This window comes from Hakea prostrata, chromosome 11 (genome assembly GCF_041222555.1).
Source record: "Hakea prostrata isolate BN-2017 chromosome 11, UWA_Hpros_2, whole genome shotgun sequence".
Lineage (NCBI taxonomy): Eukaryota > Viridiplantae > Streptophyta > Magnoliopsida > Proteales > Proteaceae > Hakea > Hakea prostrata.
The window spans coordinates 20,748,595-20,763,652 of NC_142610.1; the positions used below are offsets into that span (position 1 = coordinate 20,748,595).

The 15,058-nt window shown below is 37.6% G+C and overlaps 3 protein-coding genes across 4 annotated transcripts; 2 read left to right on the forward strand and 1 right to left on the reverse strand.

The window, feature by feature from the left end:
* Positions 1 to 1,534: 1,534 nt before the first annotated feature.
* On the reverse strand, positions 1,535 to 5,738 carry LOC149000773 (dihydroneopterin aldolase 1-like). Of its 2 annotated transcripts, none has more exons than XM_089141017.1 (3): positions 5,613 to 5,738; positions 2,852 to 3,056; positions 1,535 to 2,495 (listed from the first exon to the last, which is right to left on the reverse strand). In XM_089141017.1, exons 2-3 carry the CDS (start codon positions 3,046 to 3,048, stop codon positions 2,288 to 2,290), a joined length of 405 nt encoding a protein of 134 aa, XP_088997143.1. In that variant the 5' UTR covers positions 3,049 to 3,056; positions 5,613 to 5,738; the 3' UTR covers positions 1,535 to 2,287. The 2 variants fall into 2 exon arrangements, with proteins under 2 accessions (XP_088997143.1, XP_088997142.1); XM_089141016.1 differs by having other exon boundaries at positions 1,538 to 2,495; positions 5,626 to 5,738.
* A 141-nt stretch (positions 5,739 to 5,879) lies between these two features.
* LOC149000774 (uncharacterized) lies at positions 5,880 to 11,621 on the forward strand. Its single transcript, XM_089141054.1, has 3 exons — positions 5,880 to 6,184; positions 8,685 to 8,758; positions 11,204 to 11,621. The coding sequence occupies exons 1-3, from the start codon at positions 5,975 to 5,977 to the stop codon at positions 11,280 to 11,282; spliced, it is 363 nt and encodes a 120-aa protein (XP_088997180.1). The 5' UTR covers positions 5,880 to 5,974; the 3' UTR covers positions 11,283 to 11,621.
* Positions 11,622 to 12,640: 1,019 nt separating this feature from the next.
* On the forward strand, positions 12,641 to 15,058 carry MS1 (RING/FYVE/PHD zinc finger superfamily protein). The gene is made up of 3 exons (XM_089139212.1): positions 12,641 to 12,935; positions 13,098 to 13,392; positions 13,696 to 15,058. Exons 1-3 carry the CDS (start codon positions 12,641 to 12,643, stop codon positions 15,056 to 15,058), a joined length of 1,953 nt encoding a protein of 650 aa, XP_088995338.1.

The following is a 15,058-nucleotide window of genomic DNA, read 5'->3' on the forward strand; positions in this document are numbered from 1 at the left end:
AATTTCTTTTTTCCTCTTCAGCTTTCCTTGTAATAGATTAGAGTACAAGATCAAACTAGCTTCTTGAGTCTTTAATTACTAACGTTTTTGGATCGTAAAATGGTTTGCTGTGAATCCATAATTCACATCTAACTTTAGAAGGCAAAAGATTCAACAGGACTCTTTAGAAGCAAAGTCTATCTTCAGTTCATGATTTGTTGCTTATTCTTGTGCTGCATTCTAATTTTGTTTTGCTAATTCTGTTGTTTTAAGGGTTTTCCATGTTTGTTTCTTACTTAATAGACCAGCTTCTTTAGTCATAGTTGTTAACTTCTTCGGATCCTCCTTGATTTGCTGTGAATCTATCTATCCTTGAAGGCAAAAGGATTCAACGAGGCTCTGTAGAACCAAAGTCTTTATCTTGAGTTCTTCTCAAAATGATTCTGATTTCAAGAAACTAAATAGAGAGCTTCATTAAAGATTTCTTGTTGCTTATTCTTGGGATATGGTGATATACTACTTTATTTATTTGCTGCATTCTTATCATTTTGCTCTCCTTGATTGATCAGCGTTTCCTTTACTTCTTTAAATTTGTTTCCTCATCTTGTTCAGGGTTTTCCATGTTTCTTATTTATTTAACGTATTATCTTTAAAATTTTCATGATTTTTAATATTAAATTATTTTTATTAGACTTTGTAAAGGATGAGTCTCTGAATTCAAATTCAAATCCACCTTAACTAGCTCTATTCTTACTTGATCTTATCTCCAACTGATCAATAAGAGTTTGATTTATAGTTAAAAGGATCAAACTCTGAACTTCATAGATTTTCAATGAAGTTCTCATTTCAGTTTTCTTTCTTCTGCATTTGTTTAAAAGTATCTTTATTAGATAGATTTGCTTAAAGACTTCCCTGATCAGATTATAGTTTCTAATTTTCAGGATGAAGAAATCGAAAATTGAAGATTCGATTGACCTTAACCTTTCCCTTAAACCTCCATTACAACCACCTTCAGAGGCAGAAGAACCATTACAACCACCATCAGAGGCAGAAGAACCATTACAAACACCATCAGAGGCAGAAGAACCATTACAAAGTTCACTTCCCCAAGCATCATCAAGTTCACTTCCCCCAGCATTACCAAATTCAGTTTCTCCAACAATGCCTCACCCTGCATCAATAAATAATTTATTTGATCTTTCTTTAACTTCTACCTCCTCAACATCAACAAATAATGTTGGTAGTCCTTCACCATCAACACCTGCATTATTCCATCCAAATCTTAGTGTTGCATTATTCCATCCAAATCTTAGTGTTGCTGGTCCATCAACATTAACACCCGTAATAAATTTTCCAAATCATAATGTTGGTGATTCTTCACCATTAACACCTGCAATAGTTCATCCAAATCCTTCTTCCTCAAGCAATCCACAACCTCACTATGAACAGCCAGGAAAACGGCGGAAACGAAACCCTACAGAGGGAAAGGATGATATAATCCCTGTGCCTCATCGATGGGCTACCAACCGCCGTGCTACTGTTTGCAGCCTTGAAAATCTATTACGCAGAGGAATAGACAGTATACACGGTTCAGTTGAATGCAAGAAGTGTAATGTCGCTCACCAAATTGAATTTGACCTCGAAACAAAGTTCTTTGAGGTTGCTGGTTTCATCCTAAGAAATAGAAGCAACATGCATGATCGAGCTCCAACAGAATGGTCGAATCCTTTGCTTCCTGACTGCAGATTCTGTGGAAAAACAAATTGTGTAAAGCCCACGGTTGAAAAGAAGAAGAAACATATCAATTGGCTTTTCTTATTCCTTGGGCAAATGCTTGGTTGTTGCACGCTTGATCAACTGAAGTACTTCTGCAAGCACACACGGAATCATCGTACTGGCGCCAAGGATCGTGTTCTTTATCTCACATACATTACTTTGGCTCAACAAGTTGATCGTAGAATCACTTAAGATCTCAATGAGCCTAGCTAGTTTTTCCCCCATTTTGTGGAAGGATTCAATATTGAGCAGCAAATTTAATGGCTAAAATAGAAACAGGAAGTTTGACTTCTCTTGTCTGGTTCTAGAACTTTTCCCCTGGGAGATGTGAAGCCAATATCTACCGATCTTGAAAATAAAGCTTTCTTATTATATGGTAGAATAAAGCTTCAATTTTTTTTGATAAATAGTAAAAGAACAGAAATTTGTTGAACTCTTAAATGCTTAAATGGCTTTGTGTAGAGAACTCTGTTTTTCTATTCTTCTCAAAAAAGAGAAACATGACTTAACATCCTGACTGAACCCCTAAAACTCAAATTTTTTCTACATCAATATTTCTGTATCTAATAATCTCGACACCCAAATAATCAACAGTGCCATAAACAGCAACATGAGGTTTCCCAATTTTCACTCGCATAGCAGATATCTGAGGGAATTTTGTGAGTATGGTGCATGCAATGACCTGAGCCACAGACTCCACAAGTTTGTGAGGAGGCCCCTCCATGATTTCCTTCACAATGCTGAAATTCCAAACAGGGGAACCTATTAGTCATTTTAGCAGTATATAGATCTCAATTATTTGATGGATCCTACTTTAGGAAACTTTGACATTGGAAACAAAGTGGAACTGACATCAGTAGTCATACACCAATTTCCAGTTTCCCACCACATCAAATTATGGTCAAAATCCAGAAGAAAATTCAAGCAAGATATCTAGGAGAATGTAATACAGATCACTGTTGTCAACAAAGAGGAATGATTATCCAGATAAGCTTCTCTAAATATTAGTAAATCCTCTATAATGTATGCAATGGATATGCGAGAATGGAAAAGACTAGTTACTACAGAATTAAACAAAAATTAGCTTACTACTCACCTGTAGATTTCAGCATAGGAGACTGTATCAGTTAACTCATCAGATTTACCTGCTGCTCGGAGATCTAACCATGAATCAATATCAACCAAGAACTTCTGGCCCAACTTCCTCTCTTCTGCTTCTACTCCATGATACCCGTGAAACTTCAGACCCCTCAGTATAAGTTTATCACCCTTCAAAATTGGCTCACCATCCATAATCACACCTAAAAAAGGATAGAGAGGTTTTTTAATTGCATAGGTTTAGTACATAATAACATGCAAGATAAATGAAGAGTATCAGAAACGTAGCATGATCTCAGAGAGTTAAGCTTTCTATCTATTTCAACAGTGATAGTCCAGACTCATAGGATCATTGCTCCTCAAGTGGGAATCCTTAGGAGATGGAATTCAAAGGAAATTTCAGAATGTACAATAACGGATCATAAAGGGTAAATCAACAAACAAAGCAGTATACTACAATATACATCTATAGGGAAGGACATACACATAAATCATGGTTTACTAATAAGTATCTTGTTTCTCTGTTATGAAATCACAGGACATGGTAACAAACCAAAAGCCACACTAATGTCCATATTTGAAGCACTCTATAAGAGAAAAATAAAGCTATTGGATCTTCAACTTAGAACCCAACTCATGCAAGAATCTTCCAATAAGATCAACAGTACATGATGTTCACAGTTCCAGCAACAGATAATAAAAGAAACACCCAAACAGAAGGCCTGTATGATTGATTACTTCAACAATCACACAAAACGGAAGGCTAACAGTAGGGTTCTTATCAGTTATCACACAAGACATTAATTGTCTGAATATTCCTCTAAGCTGGTAATCTGCTACAGTAAACAGAACGGTAAAGCAACCTTAAAATTAAAATTAGCAGAACAGAAAGAGAATGAAAGGCATAGCAACTGTTAGGCAGCTGAATCACCTGGCACACACAGTCGAGTTGTTTCTTTGAATCATCATAATCCAGAGGGATGACTCCCCTTTCTTCTACTTTAAATAATGTAAGAAATTAGATAACAAAACTGAAATTCCCCATCTGTGGGGCTCTCTTGGTAGAAATAGAAACTTAATGCTATTGCATGAAAAGGCATATGCAGTGCACAAGGCTTCCGCTATAGCAGGATCTGCTGAGGGACACAGACGGAACCACCTCCATATTGCTTCATCTATAATTGTTCCATTGTTATTCATAGTTGTTCATACCAAGAACTGGAAATCTGGTTAAACGGAGTGTCAATAACATCGAGGTGTCAGACTTCAGATACAGGTCTGAATTACTTGCTCAACACCCAAGATGTCCATGTCAGTTATCAAACAGATACACCAATTCCATAGCTTCAGAAAGTCATTATTCATAATTAACTATTGCTTTCTCAAGAGGCTTCCGATACTCATAGATAGAGAGCTTTAAGATCAGGCATAAAAGACTATAGACTTGCATCAAAATAAGAAAATAAACACAATTGTTCTTGAATTTAACTTCTAAAAACATCGTTCCTGTTTATTTCTATAGGTAAGTTTCATCAATCTTGAAGGATCAAAATTAGCAGTAGGTTTGCTATAAAACAGGGTAGGACTTCAAACTATTTAGTCAGGTGTTATTCCTAGCCCTGTCATTAAAATAAGAAAATATGAACTTTTTAAACTCCTCAACATTTAATACCCAGATGAATACCAAATACATGACCAACTCCCCTGCTCTAAAGGGTGTCGTACTCCTTAAAAATGCAAACATTTATCTGTTTTCAAATGCACAGCTAATTGTGAAGGGGAAGCATGCCATTCCCTGTGATGGTCATGGTGATAGTTGTCAAGTTGACTAGTTGACACAAGGTGGGGGCAGGGTTCCCAGGAAAGTAACTTTATTCTTAACACCCCCACCCCCACCCCCAACCCAACAACAAAAAAAAAACCTCCCCCCCCACCCAACCAAGGTGAAAGAATATGCTTCAGAGCTTAAATGCCCGCTTTTCTATAATTCCGTTCTGAACAAGAAATAATTAATCAATTGCATAACATGACAATGAAGCATCACCAAAACAAAAATTTAAGAAAAAAGAGGGAAAAAGAGGGGAAAAAATTAAGAATGAAACAGGGATCGGAGAAAAAGAAGAAGAAAAGTAAAGGGGACAACGAAGAAGTGAAGATGAAGAAAGAGAACCGAAAAAAAAAACAATCTTGCCAAGAGAGATGCCATGATAATGTAAGATGGAGCTGCCCAGCCATCAGTTTTTTTTTTTGGGGGGGGGGGGGTTGTGTACAGAAGCCAGATGAAGAAAGAACTGGTTCTTTGTTGGAGTGATTGCTGTCACCAGAGGAAGCATCCAATCATAGTTAGCAGCGTAGGGGAAGATCTCCACCCAGAAGCCACTTTACCATATTATTGAATTCAAAGGTTTCAATTATCACCCTTGGATCTGTTTGCTCTGGACGGTCTCTAGACCTACTCTCAGAGAAACGTCTTGAGTGAGACAGGAAATTGATCGTCATAAAAGAGATGAACTCATTACCAACAATGACAAACAAAGCAACCGAGAGAATTCCCATTTTCATTGTGAGAAATATGGCGAAGCAAACAAGACAGGAGTAAAGCCACAAAGTGAAAGATTCGAACTACCCAGAAGAAAAAACACCAGCTTTCATGTATTCTAGAAATATGAGATAGTTCTAGTAAGAAATCGTTAACCAGAACAAGGTGAAGAGCATGAAATTAATACAGAATAAAGATCATCAGGAAGAGAAAAAAATACAATGGTAACAAACCCTTTTGTGTGGAACTTGAAGATCGTAAAAGAACCAAAGCTCAAAGCTTGTGTCGTTTTACAGAACCCAGAAGTAAGGAGAATAAGCCTGGAGTGAAGCCAGCTCCAGCAATGCCACAGAGACGAAACCAGCAACAACGAGCCAAAGCAGGGGATATAAAAGGGATAATTTCCTAAACCTACAAAATAAAAAATTAATTACTAATTAAGCACATTTACGAAAAAGGGTATTTCCTTCTGCTAGTCCAGATCGACTAAAAGTCTAAAACCCTCTCTCTACTGTCGTTGGGTTCTCTTCTAAATCCCAAGACGAAAAGCCCTTCAGCGCCACAAGTCTCTCTGTGACGGCAATGGGGAGCTTGGCTTTTAGATTATTATCTAGACGATTTTTCCGTGTACCTTCTTTTCCTGTGCCACTGGAGAGAGCAATGGACGTTGATATCGGAAGACCACCCATTTTGCCGGAATTTGATCAAGAGTTGGAAGCGAACCCTGAAATCAAAGTTCCCAGTTTCTCTAATGTTGGAAGTATGGAGGTCATGGCAGTCCCAAAGAAGAAGGTCATCTCTTCGATACTTTTTTCTCTTCTTTTGAACTAGATGTTTGAGAACTTTTGTTGTTTTTATAAATTATAGGGACTCAATACCCAATCCCTGGTTGATACAACAAGAAAGAGCGAATATTTCCTTTTGCATTGGATATTGTTTCTTGAGTGGTTTTGTTTATTATCGTTATATTGGATTTACAGTTTGTTTTCGGGTTTGGTTGCTGATTTCTGTTTGGATTACTCAGCTGTTGGGTACTAATTTTTCTGTTAACCTTATGACAATTTGAAGTCATATAGGGTTGCATATTTTAAGTTTTGGTTTATCAAACTAGTTCACTATTTTAGAAGTTCCTATGATTTCTATTGTAATTTAGGCTTCAGCGTTTTAGTAAGATTATTTTTGACTGTTAGACATTTAGGCTTGATATACTTTCTTTTCCTTGTGAGTGTGGATGAATTTTCTGACTTTAACCGTATTTGGCTTTTCACCATAAACTTATCATGTATTGCCTTATCACAAAGAGGGTGCCTACATGTTTAGAGATTGTTTTCACCAATTCCACCCGTAGGGTCTAGAGATCATTTGAGATTACTAAACGATTGACAGTGCAGTAGGAAAATAAGCATTTTGAGCCCCCTTCACCCCACCCTGCGAAAAAAATAAAAAAACCGCCAATAGATTTAGGGCCACATAAAATAGTTTAGAACTCATAAGCGTTATAGAGCAAGGTCAGATAACTTATTAAGACAGTTTTAAATTTGGAACTATCTAAAACATGCTTTCACTTTTGCAGGTTGGTAGGTTATAATGTTTACTCGGGTCTAGTATGGATGAACACATTACTAGTCATTGGTGACTAGGTGAACCCAGGCACTGAGGTGCCTAGCATTTGCAATATATGAATAAATGTAACATGATGATACTGATGACTTAACATCAGAAGGCCTATGAATAATAAAGCATAAGATATCATGTAGGCATATTCACCGAAATAAAACAATAAATATGAATTTATGCAAACAAGTGAAGTGCCAACTAGGTGTGTTGTCACCTTGAACCAAGAAAAAGTCTGAATGCCTAGGCATTGCCTTGACAACTATGGTTAACTCCTATCGACTTATACCATTGTGAAAGCAATGGCAAGGCTACTACTTGTGCAGAATAGTGGATGGAAATTGTGCTGATTTTGGGTTCATAAATTGATTTACTGAAAGCTGGTCAGGCCAAGCCAACCCCTCTAAATGATTCCTGACTGAGCTGCTGTAATGTCAGTTTGAAACTTCCTTGCTTAATCCCTGGAAAGTGTTCCCAGTTAGCTTCTGTAATTTGTTTCAAAATTCTCAGGGTTCCATGTGACTATGTAGGGTTAAATCCCATGGCTTAGATGGTTTTGATTTTGTCTTGTTTACTTTTGCAACTTAGCCGCTATAGAGAATTTACATGGACAGGAATTATTATCAGACATATGAAAGTAGGCCACATGAAGCCAAATTAGGAAATGGAACTGAATTACATGGTAGTCAGTCTCAAATGAAGTTTGATTATGAAAATAAGAACAAGCACAGAAGAAAGAAGGATCTGAACATGTAGCCAATGTAGGCTGCACAAGTACAGAAGAGAGAAATATGTCCTGAAGTTCTAGTGCTCCTGTACCATTATGGTTTGACCTCTTGAATTTGTGTTTGTTGGCTGGGACCAACTGTAGCCAATGCAGGCTGTACAGGCTGCTGATGCTGTAAATATATGTAGCTTTTCCTTAATGAACGTCCCAACTATGTTCTTCTTCACTAGTTATTTGGTTTCCTTTACTTTCTTTTTCTGCATATTTTTGTAATGCTCTTTATCTTACATTTCTTAGATAACTTTTCTTTGAGGTGAGCACCTAATTTTTTTTTGTTTGATTGTGATTCTTTAGAATATTGGTTAATTCAATTTATGATTTTCCTTTCACACCTTTTGCTATGTCAAAATCATTAGGGGTTTCCATTTGCATTCTATATTTTATTCCTCAAAGAACTTATCAAGGAGAGTTCTCTATGCATTTTAGAATTTTAGTATGTGACATTGCTCATGTAACTAGAAATTTTGCTTGCTTACCCAATGTTTACATGATTCTGTTTTTCATGTTTTATATACCTGCTTTTTGCTTTATATTGTATATCTTCATTCTGTAAGATAGCTTGATTTGGAATACAAGATAAGAAATGAATTCTCAAAGTTGGAATGTTCTTGAAAATAAGTTCTCCTAATATGCAAAACTACATATTGTTGAGCTTGATTGTTCATTATTCTTCTCTTTTTTAGTAAAGTATCAGTTTTTCTTTCCTTTTTCCACCCTGTAAAGGACAGATCTCATGTTAAATCACTTAATCTATCATATTCATATGGTTTCTGCATGAGTCTGGAACGTATAATTTCATTCTGTTCATGTTTTGTCATGGCAGTATGGGTTTATTATAAAAAACTTCAAGGAGCGATTCTTGGATCTGATAGATTTTTGTTAGATGTGCAGGTTTCTAAACACAAAAGAGGCATAAGAAATGGACCAAAAGCTTTAAAACCTGTTCCAGTAATAATTCGATGCAGGTAAGGCCTTTACTATTTAAATCTAAAACTTTTGACACCCTGAAGTTTGCAATGGGTACTATGTCTGGAAGTCAATTCATTGAGTTACACTCAAAATTTTGTGACTAAGTATAATCTTATGGGGGTATATTTCTGCATGTAGCACATAATCTTCTGTGAGCTTTAGAGACTTGCAAACTTGAACTTTCAAGACTATCCTTTGTGACTACATGTGGTGGTTTTGCCCTGATTTCTAAGAATGTTTTGTAAAAATGTTTATGATCATGTTATATGCACCTTCTTGCTTTTGATTATGGAAAAAATAGTCAGGGATTCTGGTTTTGAAGTGGGGAAAATGGTTTTGGTTCATCTGTATTATCTTTATTCACTTGGTAAAGATGTGATGTCTCTAGAGGAATTTGATTGTGAGATACTCTTTCTTGCCTCTCTTGCTGTCTATGATAGAGCCCTGTGATCATGAGTCAGTGTGTTGGGACAGGAGTCCCCGCCGCGCGCGACCTGCCCACCGCGCACCGCGCCTTGTCCTAAACTGCGGCGTCACCGCGCGCGCTCACCTACCGCGCCGCCGATCAAACTTTGGTTGGGAGAATTCTGGGATTTATAAATTCTGAAATTTTGAACGTATAATATCTCAGTATGTTGCGATACTCAATATGGTTTTGGGGCCAGGCATGAACCTGCATGTAGAGGCCATGCTGAGAATGCTTTTTACATGCAGGTTATTCACTCTAAAAAGGCATGTTGATTGGAATTTGAATCTTTTGGGATTTAAAATGGGAAAAATCAATTGAGGTTCCTGTATATCTGAAACTGAGTGCTTTGAGTGTTGGGTTTCCAAAATGAAAAAGATGCATAATGTTGGGTGGGTGGAAGAGAAAATTTTTGTCTCTACAGGAAAAGTTTGGTTTGGTAGAAGCGTATTTGTTTGTTGAAAATCCTAAGTAATATTCTCCGGAGGATGTTGGTATTGGTGACTGATGAAGTTGTGTTAGCATGGTTGGACTGGAAATACCCACTTTAGAGACCCAAGCTGACATTGATACAGAATCATCACCAAATTGGGCTTCTTTCCTTAGAAATAGCCTGGGATTGGATCATGTATGTATTTGGCCTTTGATTCATGCATTTGCTTTGTAATTGGCCAATATGATGAGCCTAAAATATGGTTAGAAAGAAGGAAAACGGGATTTATTCCATTTATTTGGTAAACTATCCTATTTTTAATCTATTTCCTTTATTATTTCCATTTCCTAGTGAGTTCAGGTTACCTGATAGGTTAAGGACCGGGTTAGGCCTTTTGTTTTTAATTTAGTAGTCTAATTTTGGAGTTTGTTTCTAATTATGAGTCCTAGTTTGAGTTTGAAACTGTCAGCCAATGTGGATAATATAGATGTAATTGCTCAATTGAGCCATGTCTTGACTTGAATTTTGGTTTTTGTTTATTGCTCGCAGTGAGGTGCAATGGTATACCATGGTTGTGTGACCATGCTTCCTCTTGTGTAATTTCTTATCTTCTCTTCTCTCTTTTTCTCCAAGAATATCTTTTCTAATTCAAAATTATGTGTTCAAGATATCTTGACATAGTAAGTTGAATTACCCCCAACCCCTTTTCTTCTTTTAAATCCTCTAACCCAGTAACCATATTTCCCTTTATTCTTTCTATTTTTGTACTCCCTCAAACTTCAAACTTAATTCTATTCGAGTCTAGCTGTTAAAAAGGTACCGAACTTTATGGATCCCCTCATATCATTACCTAAGTTCTCTCCAAGTTTGACCCGTTTCAATTACCTTTCATCCCATATCTCAAGAACCTGCCCATCCATCCATGCACCCCATTACTTTATGTTTCTCCGAAATTATATGACCCGCATAACCTATGTTCTTATGTATCCAAATCAACTGCTTCAAAATCTTAAAGCCCTATATTCTAACATTGTAAGTTGAGATCCTGGAAGACTGGCCCCTGGTTGATCCTATTCAATCTAGAGCTACATTAAAGGTGCAAGTGTTTCAATCACTTTTTGTTTTGGGGTTAATTAACTACTCAGGGATATCTTTGTAGACTTTAGATGCATTCTCTTTTGTAAGTATTTGCTTCCCTGCAATATTTAGTTGTGACGGAGTTGGTCATTCTGATTGACTACAAAATCCTGCCTTGGAAGTATGATGGGGAAACCTAAAAATGGAGGACATATTAGGCAATTTACAGGGGGATTGGTACGTATAAACTTTTTTTAGGGGCTCCAGCATACAATTTTAAAGAAAAGTGACATTTTACTGAAATCTTCGCTTTTTAATTTTATTCTTAAAATTTTGGAAACTTGGGAAGCTACATACATGAATTGCTATCAATAATTCTATGGTGTACTGAATTCACAATTTTAGAGTCTCGTTGTTGGATTCTATTATTCTGGGTTGTGATTATTCTTACTTTCTGTTTTGCAGGAGTTGTGGTCGAGTGAAGCTACCCCATTTCTTCTGTTGTAGTGGAGAGCGGAAACAGGAAGGTGAACAGAGTGGTTAACCTCTTGAAGTTCTGTTGAATGGCTTGGCTATGCATGGCGATGGTTAATCAGTTTCAGTTTCTGGTTTTATACTTGTGCCCGAACATGTCTGACCAATTACTGTGTCTTCTGTTAAGATTTTGGCTTGGCTTGCTTAACCTAGATTGTGGCCTTGATGGTCTCACAGCCATATGTGAATTTCAACACAAACTTACCATGTTTGTCAGAATATCGTCCAAGGTTGTGAAAATTATTGAATGTTGCCAATGAAATGTACTATTACACTGCAACACTGCAATTTTAATCTCGTTTGGCTCTCTGTTGTTGTTCCTTTGGGATGAGGGTGTGGCCTGTGTGGGTGCCTCATCACATGGAGTCACCCATATCTTTTAATGTGTGTCACATAAAAAATTAATACGACTATGAAATTGAACCAGTTGGCACCATTTCGCGATTCTGTGGGGGGATGATTCTGGTTTTCTTTTTGGTTTTGCAAGTATCATGGATCCACTGATTACAGAATTGCTATGGAGGAAAAAAAGTTTGAAATAATCTGAGCATGGATTATGTGATTGGTAAAGTATTTTATGTTAAATAAGTAATGGACTACAACAATCCTAGCTAGATTTGCTCTTCTCATCCAACCTAGATGTTCTGCCAAACCTCATTGGCTTCAAAATTTTTCTGTACTCATCCAAACTACTTGATCAATTTCCTCCTATAGATTGTTTGGATTGAGGGAATAGTTAAGTTGGTTAATCATATTCTGAGGGTTTTTATGTATGGTATTGAAAAAACGAATTCCACATGAAAGGAATGTTTTGTTCCTACAGACAACACTCGAAGTGGTTGGCCAAGAACACTGCATTTATTTTGTCCATCCACTTTAAATTATGAATCAGCTTCTACAGCATTAATCAGAGTCCTTCAAAACCAATGGCTGTTATTGTATCTAATAAGCCTTCACTCTCTAAATCCTTTGATGCTTTGATGAACAAAAGCATGGTTTGATTTTTTTAGATAAAATGGCCTCAGTATTCCAGTAGTTGCCGGAAACCATGGCGAAGAACTAGCACGGGGATCAATTTTTGAATGAAATCATGCATCTAGCAAGAGTTTCCTTTTCCAATATTTGATAGGCTTTTCCAATATTTGATTAGTCATTAGGTGCTTTTGGTTCCCTCCAATTTTATTTCTAGGCACTAAGTGTGTGATCCAGCAGTACACCTTGAGACTGTTCTAGTTCTCTAGTTTACTAGAATTTCGGTACTTATCTTTATAATTCCTGCTTCCTGTAACTTCATTAACTGATCTTCCATTCTCAGTCCTTTTCAATTGGGTTTCTTCATTTATCTGTGAAAGTGGCTGAGATTCAGCAATGTCACAGTTGAATCTTACTAGTTGTAGGAAAAGGAAGAGAGGGGGAAGGGCTTTTGGGTTCAAGACATTCTGTGAACCCGGGTACCCAGCAGAGTTTAATGGCTTGTTTCATCAAAATATCAAGACATTACTTGAACTAGGAAGTCCTGAGTCCAATTTATGCCATGGAATGCAAAGCTGGTCTTTCCAGCTCGAACTCCATCGCCATCCCCCGGTTCATATCTCGCTGTTGATCATCGAAGAAACTGTTGAGGCATCTGCTCATCCTCACTGCAATTACTGCCTATACGTGGGTAAATTCCTAGCGCCTGATCTCTAATCTATCATGTGTAAATCTCTCATTTGAGTGTACAATAACATCCACTTCCTTCATGTTGAGTTCAGCTGGATGATCTGAACCCTATCTTTGCCTTCTCTACAAAACTTCTCTAAAATTTTTGTTGATAATAGCTCAGGTTGGGGACACCACATGATTTGCAACAAGAAGTTTCACTTTGTTGTACCCTGCAACGAGATTGCAACACTGACACACCCATCTCTAATTCACAAAGAGAACTGCAGAGGATCTGAAGCAACGAGAGGAATGAATTCAAATTTGACGGAGCCACATGGCCACCTTATGCATGGGGTCTTCCACATGAATGGGTTTGGGCATTTGCTCTGTATCAATGGAGTAGAGAAGGGTTCAGAATTGTCTGGCCAAGAGATTATGGACTTCTGGGATCGAATTTGCACTGGATTAAGAGTAAGGTTAGGCTTGATTATTAGATGCTCTCATCTTTGAATCCATCAAATAATTCCATTTCAGTTCATCAGAACTGTAATTCTCATTGTATTATAACTCCTGGAGTTTCCGGACGGTTACTAGTAAAACAATTCTCAGCAAACTGATAAGTTAAATGCTCTTGGGTCTAATAAAACATTTGATCTCAAGGTCACACCACCCAGCTTGTTTAGACCCGTTAATTGGTCCCCAAAAACTGGTTGGGGCTTCATTGATTAATTGAGTTTTACTTCAAAAACTAACTTCTTTGATTCTTGCTTATATGTTAGGAAGGTGAGCCTAACTGACACTGCAAGGAAGAGAAGCATGGACTTGAGGTTGATCCATGCAGTAGCATATGGTGAGCCATGGTTCAGCCGTTGGGGCTACAGATTCGGCCATGGCAGCTTTGGTGTCACCCAACCAATGTACCAGAAAGCAATAGAAGCAATGCAAGGCATGCCTTTGTGCTTACTTGTTCATCACCTTGGCAGCTCTAATCATGAAATCTCAGTCATTGTCCATAGATACCAAATGATGTCAAACAATTCTCTGGTCACACTAGGCCATCTGTTCCATTTCATGTTACAACTTAAGTCCCACCTTCCACAAGAAACTTACCTGGCTTCCGATAACTCAAACATTGCATTAGACACAGCTTCTCGTTGGTCACCAAAGCGAGTTGAAATGGCGGCTCGGGTAATTGTTGATGCGCTAAGGAAGGCAGAGAACAGGTGGGTATCAAGACAAGAAGTTAGAGACGCTGCTCGTGTATACATTGGTGACACAGGCTTATTAGACTTTGTGTTGAAGTCTCTAGGAAACCATGTAGTGGGGAATTATATTGTTCGCCGAAGTGTAAATCCAGTGACTAAAGTTCTTGAGTATTGCTTGGAGGATATCTCTTTTACTTTGCCTAACCAAGATAGTCTGTCTCAAATCGATCCATATGGTCAGCTTAAAAGGCTTCAACTCATGAAGGATATCTTCTATTTGTACAAATACATCCTCAATGAGCAAAGACCAGCAGCATTGATTACCAAGATGTTCACATCCATCCCAGTGGCTGCGAGGATCATTCTTGACACCAAGCATCTTATTAAAGATTATAGAGGAGAGTTGTGTCCTAACATTGGTGAAAATGTGATGGTCTTCTGCACAATTTGTCTCAAGGACAAGATAGAGACCAATGAAGGTATGAAGGCCTTGCCACCATATGAAGTTATCATCATGCCGGCCTATGCTACTGTTGAAGAGCTTAAGAAGGAAGTCCATAGGGTCTTTAAGGAAATATATTGGGGCTTAAGGAGCTTCACTGTGGAGTCAATTATCAGTTTGAATGTTAAAGACTCTGATATGATATTGAAGCTAGTACAAGCTCAGTCTCGGTTAGTTTTGAAAGGAAGAATACTAGATAAAGCAATTGACATTGATAGGATTTATGAGTGCAGCATGGATAAACATGTAATTGATTGCCCTTGTGGTGCTAAGGAAGACGACGGAGAACGAATGATCTCCTGTGATATCTGTGGAGTTTTGCAGCATACTCGTTGTGTTCGTATCGGAAATAATGAGGATGTTCCTTATATTTTTCTTTGTAGCCGGTGTGAACATGATATTGTTCTCCTCCCCTCTCTTCCATGCCTAGATTAG

Excerpts from the sequence above, each read along its gene's own strand:
- LOC149000773 (XM_089141017.1), bottom strand. The coding sequence starts at position 3,048 with ATGGATGGTGAGCCAATTTTGAAGGGTGATAAACTTATACTGAGGGGT. Across the intron at positions 2,496-2,851 it reads TCCTATGCTGAAATCTACAG|CATTGTGAAGGAAATCATGG; the intron begins GTGAGTAGTAAG and ends TTGGAATTTCAG.
- LOC149000774 (XM_089141054.1), top strand. The coding sequence starts at position 5,975 with ATGGGGAGCTTGGCTTTTAGATTATTATCTAGACGATTTTTCCGTGTA. Across the intron at positions 6,185-8,684 it reads TGGCAGTCCCAAAGAAGAAG|GTTTCTAAACACAAAAGAGG; the intron begins GTCATCTCTTCG and ends TTAGATGTGCAG. Across the intron at positions 8,759-11,203 it reads CCAGTAATAATTCGATGCAG|GAGTTGTGGTCGAGTGAAGC; the intron begins GTAAGGCCTTTA and ends TCTGTTTTGCAG.
- MS1 (XM_089139212.1), top strand. The coding sequence starts at position 12,641 with ATGTCACAGTTGAATCTTACTAGTTGTAGGAAAAGGAAGAGAGGGGGA. Across the intron at positions 12,936-13,097 it reads CAATTACTGCCTATACGTGG|GTTGGGGACACCACATGATT; the intron begins GTAAATTCCTAG and ends ATAATAGCTCAG. Across the intron at positions 13,393-13,695 it reads TGCACTGGATTAAGAGTAAG|GAAGGTGAGCCTAACTGACA; the intron begins GTTAGGCTTGAT and ends CTTATATGTTAG.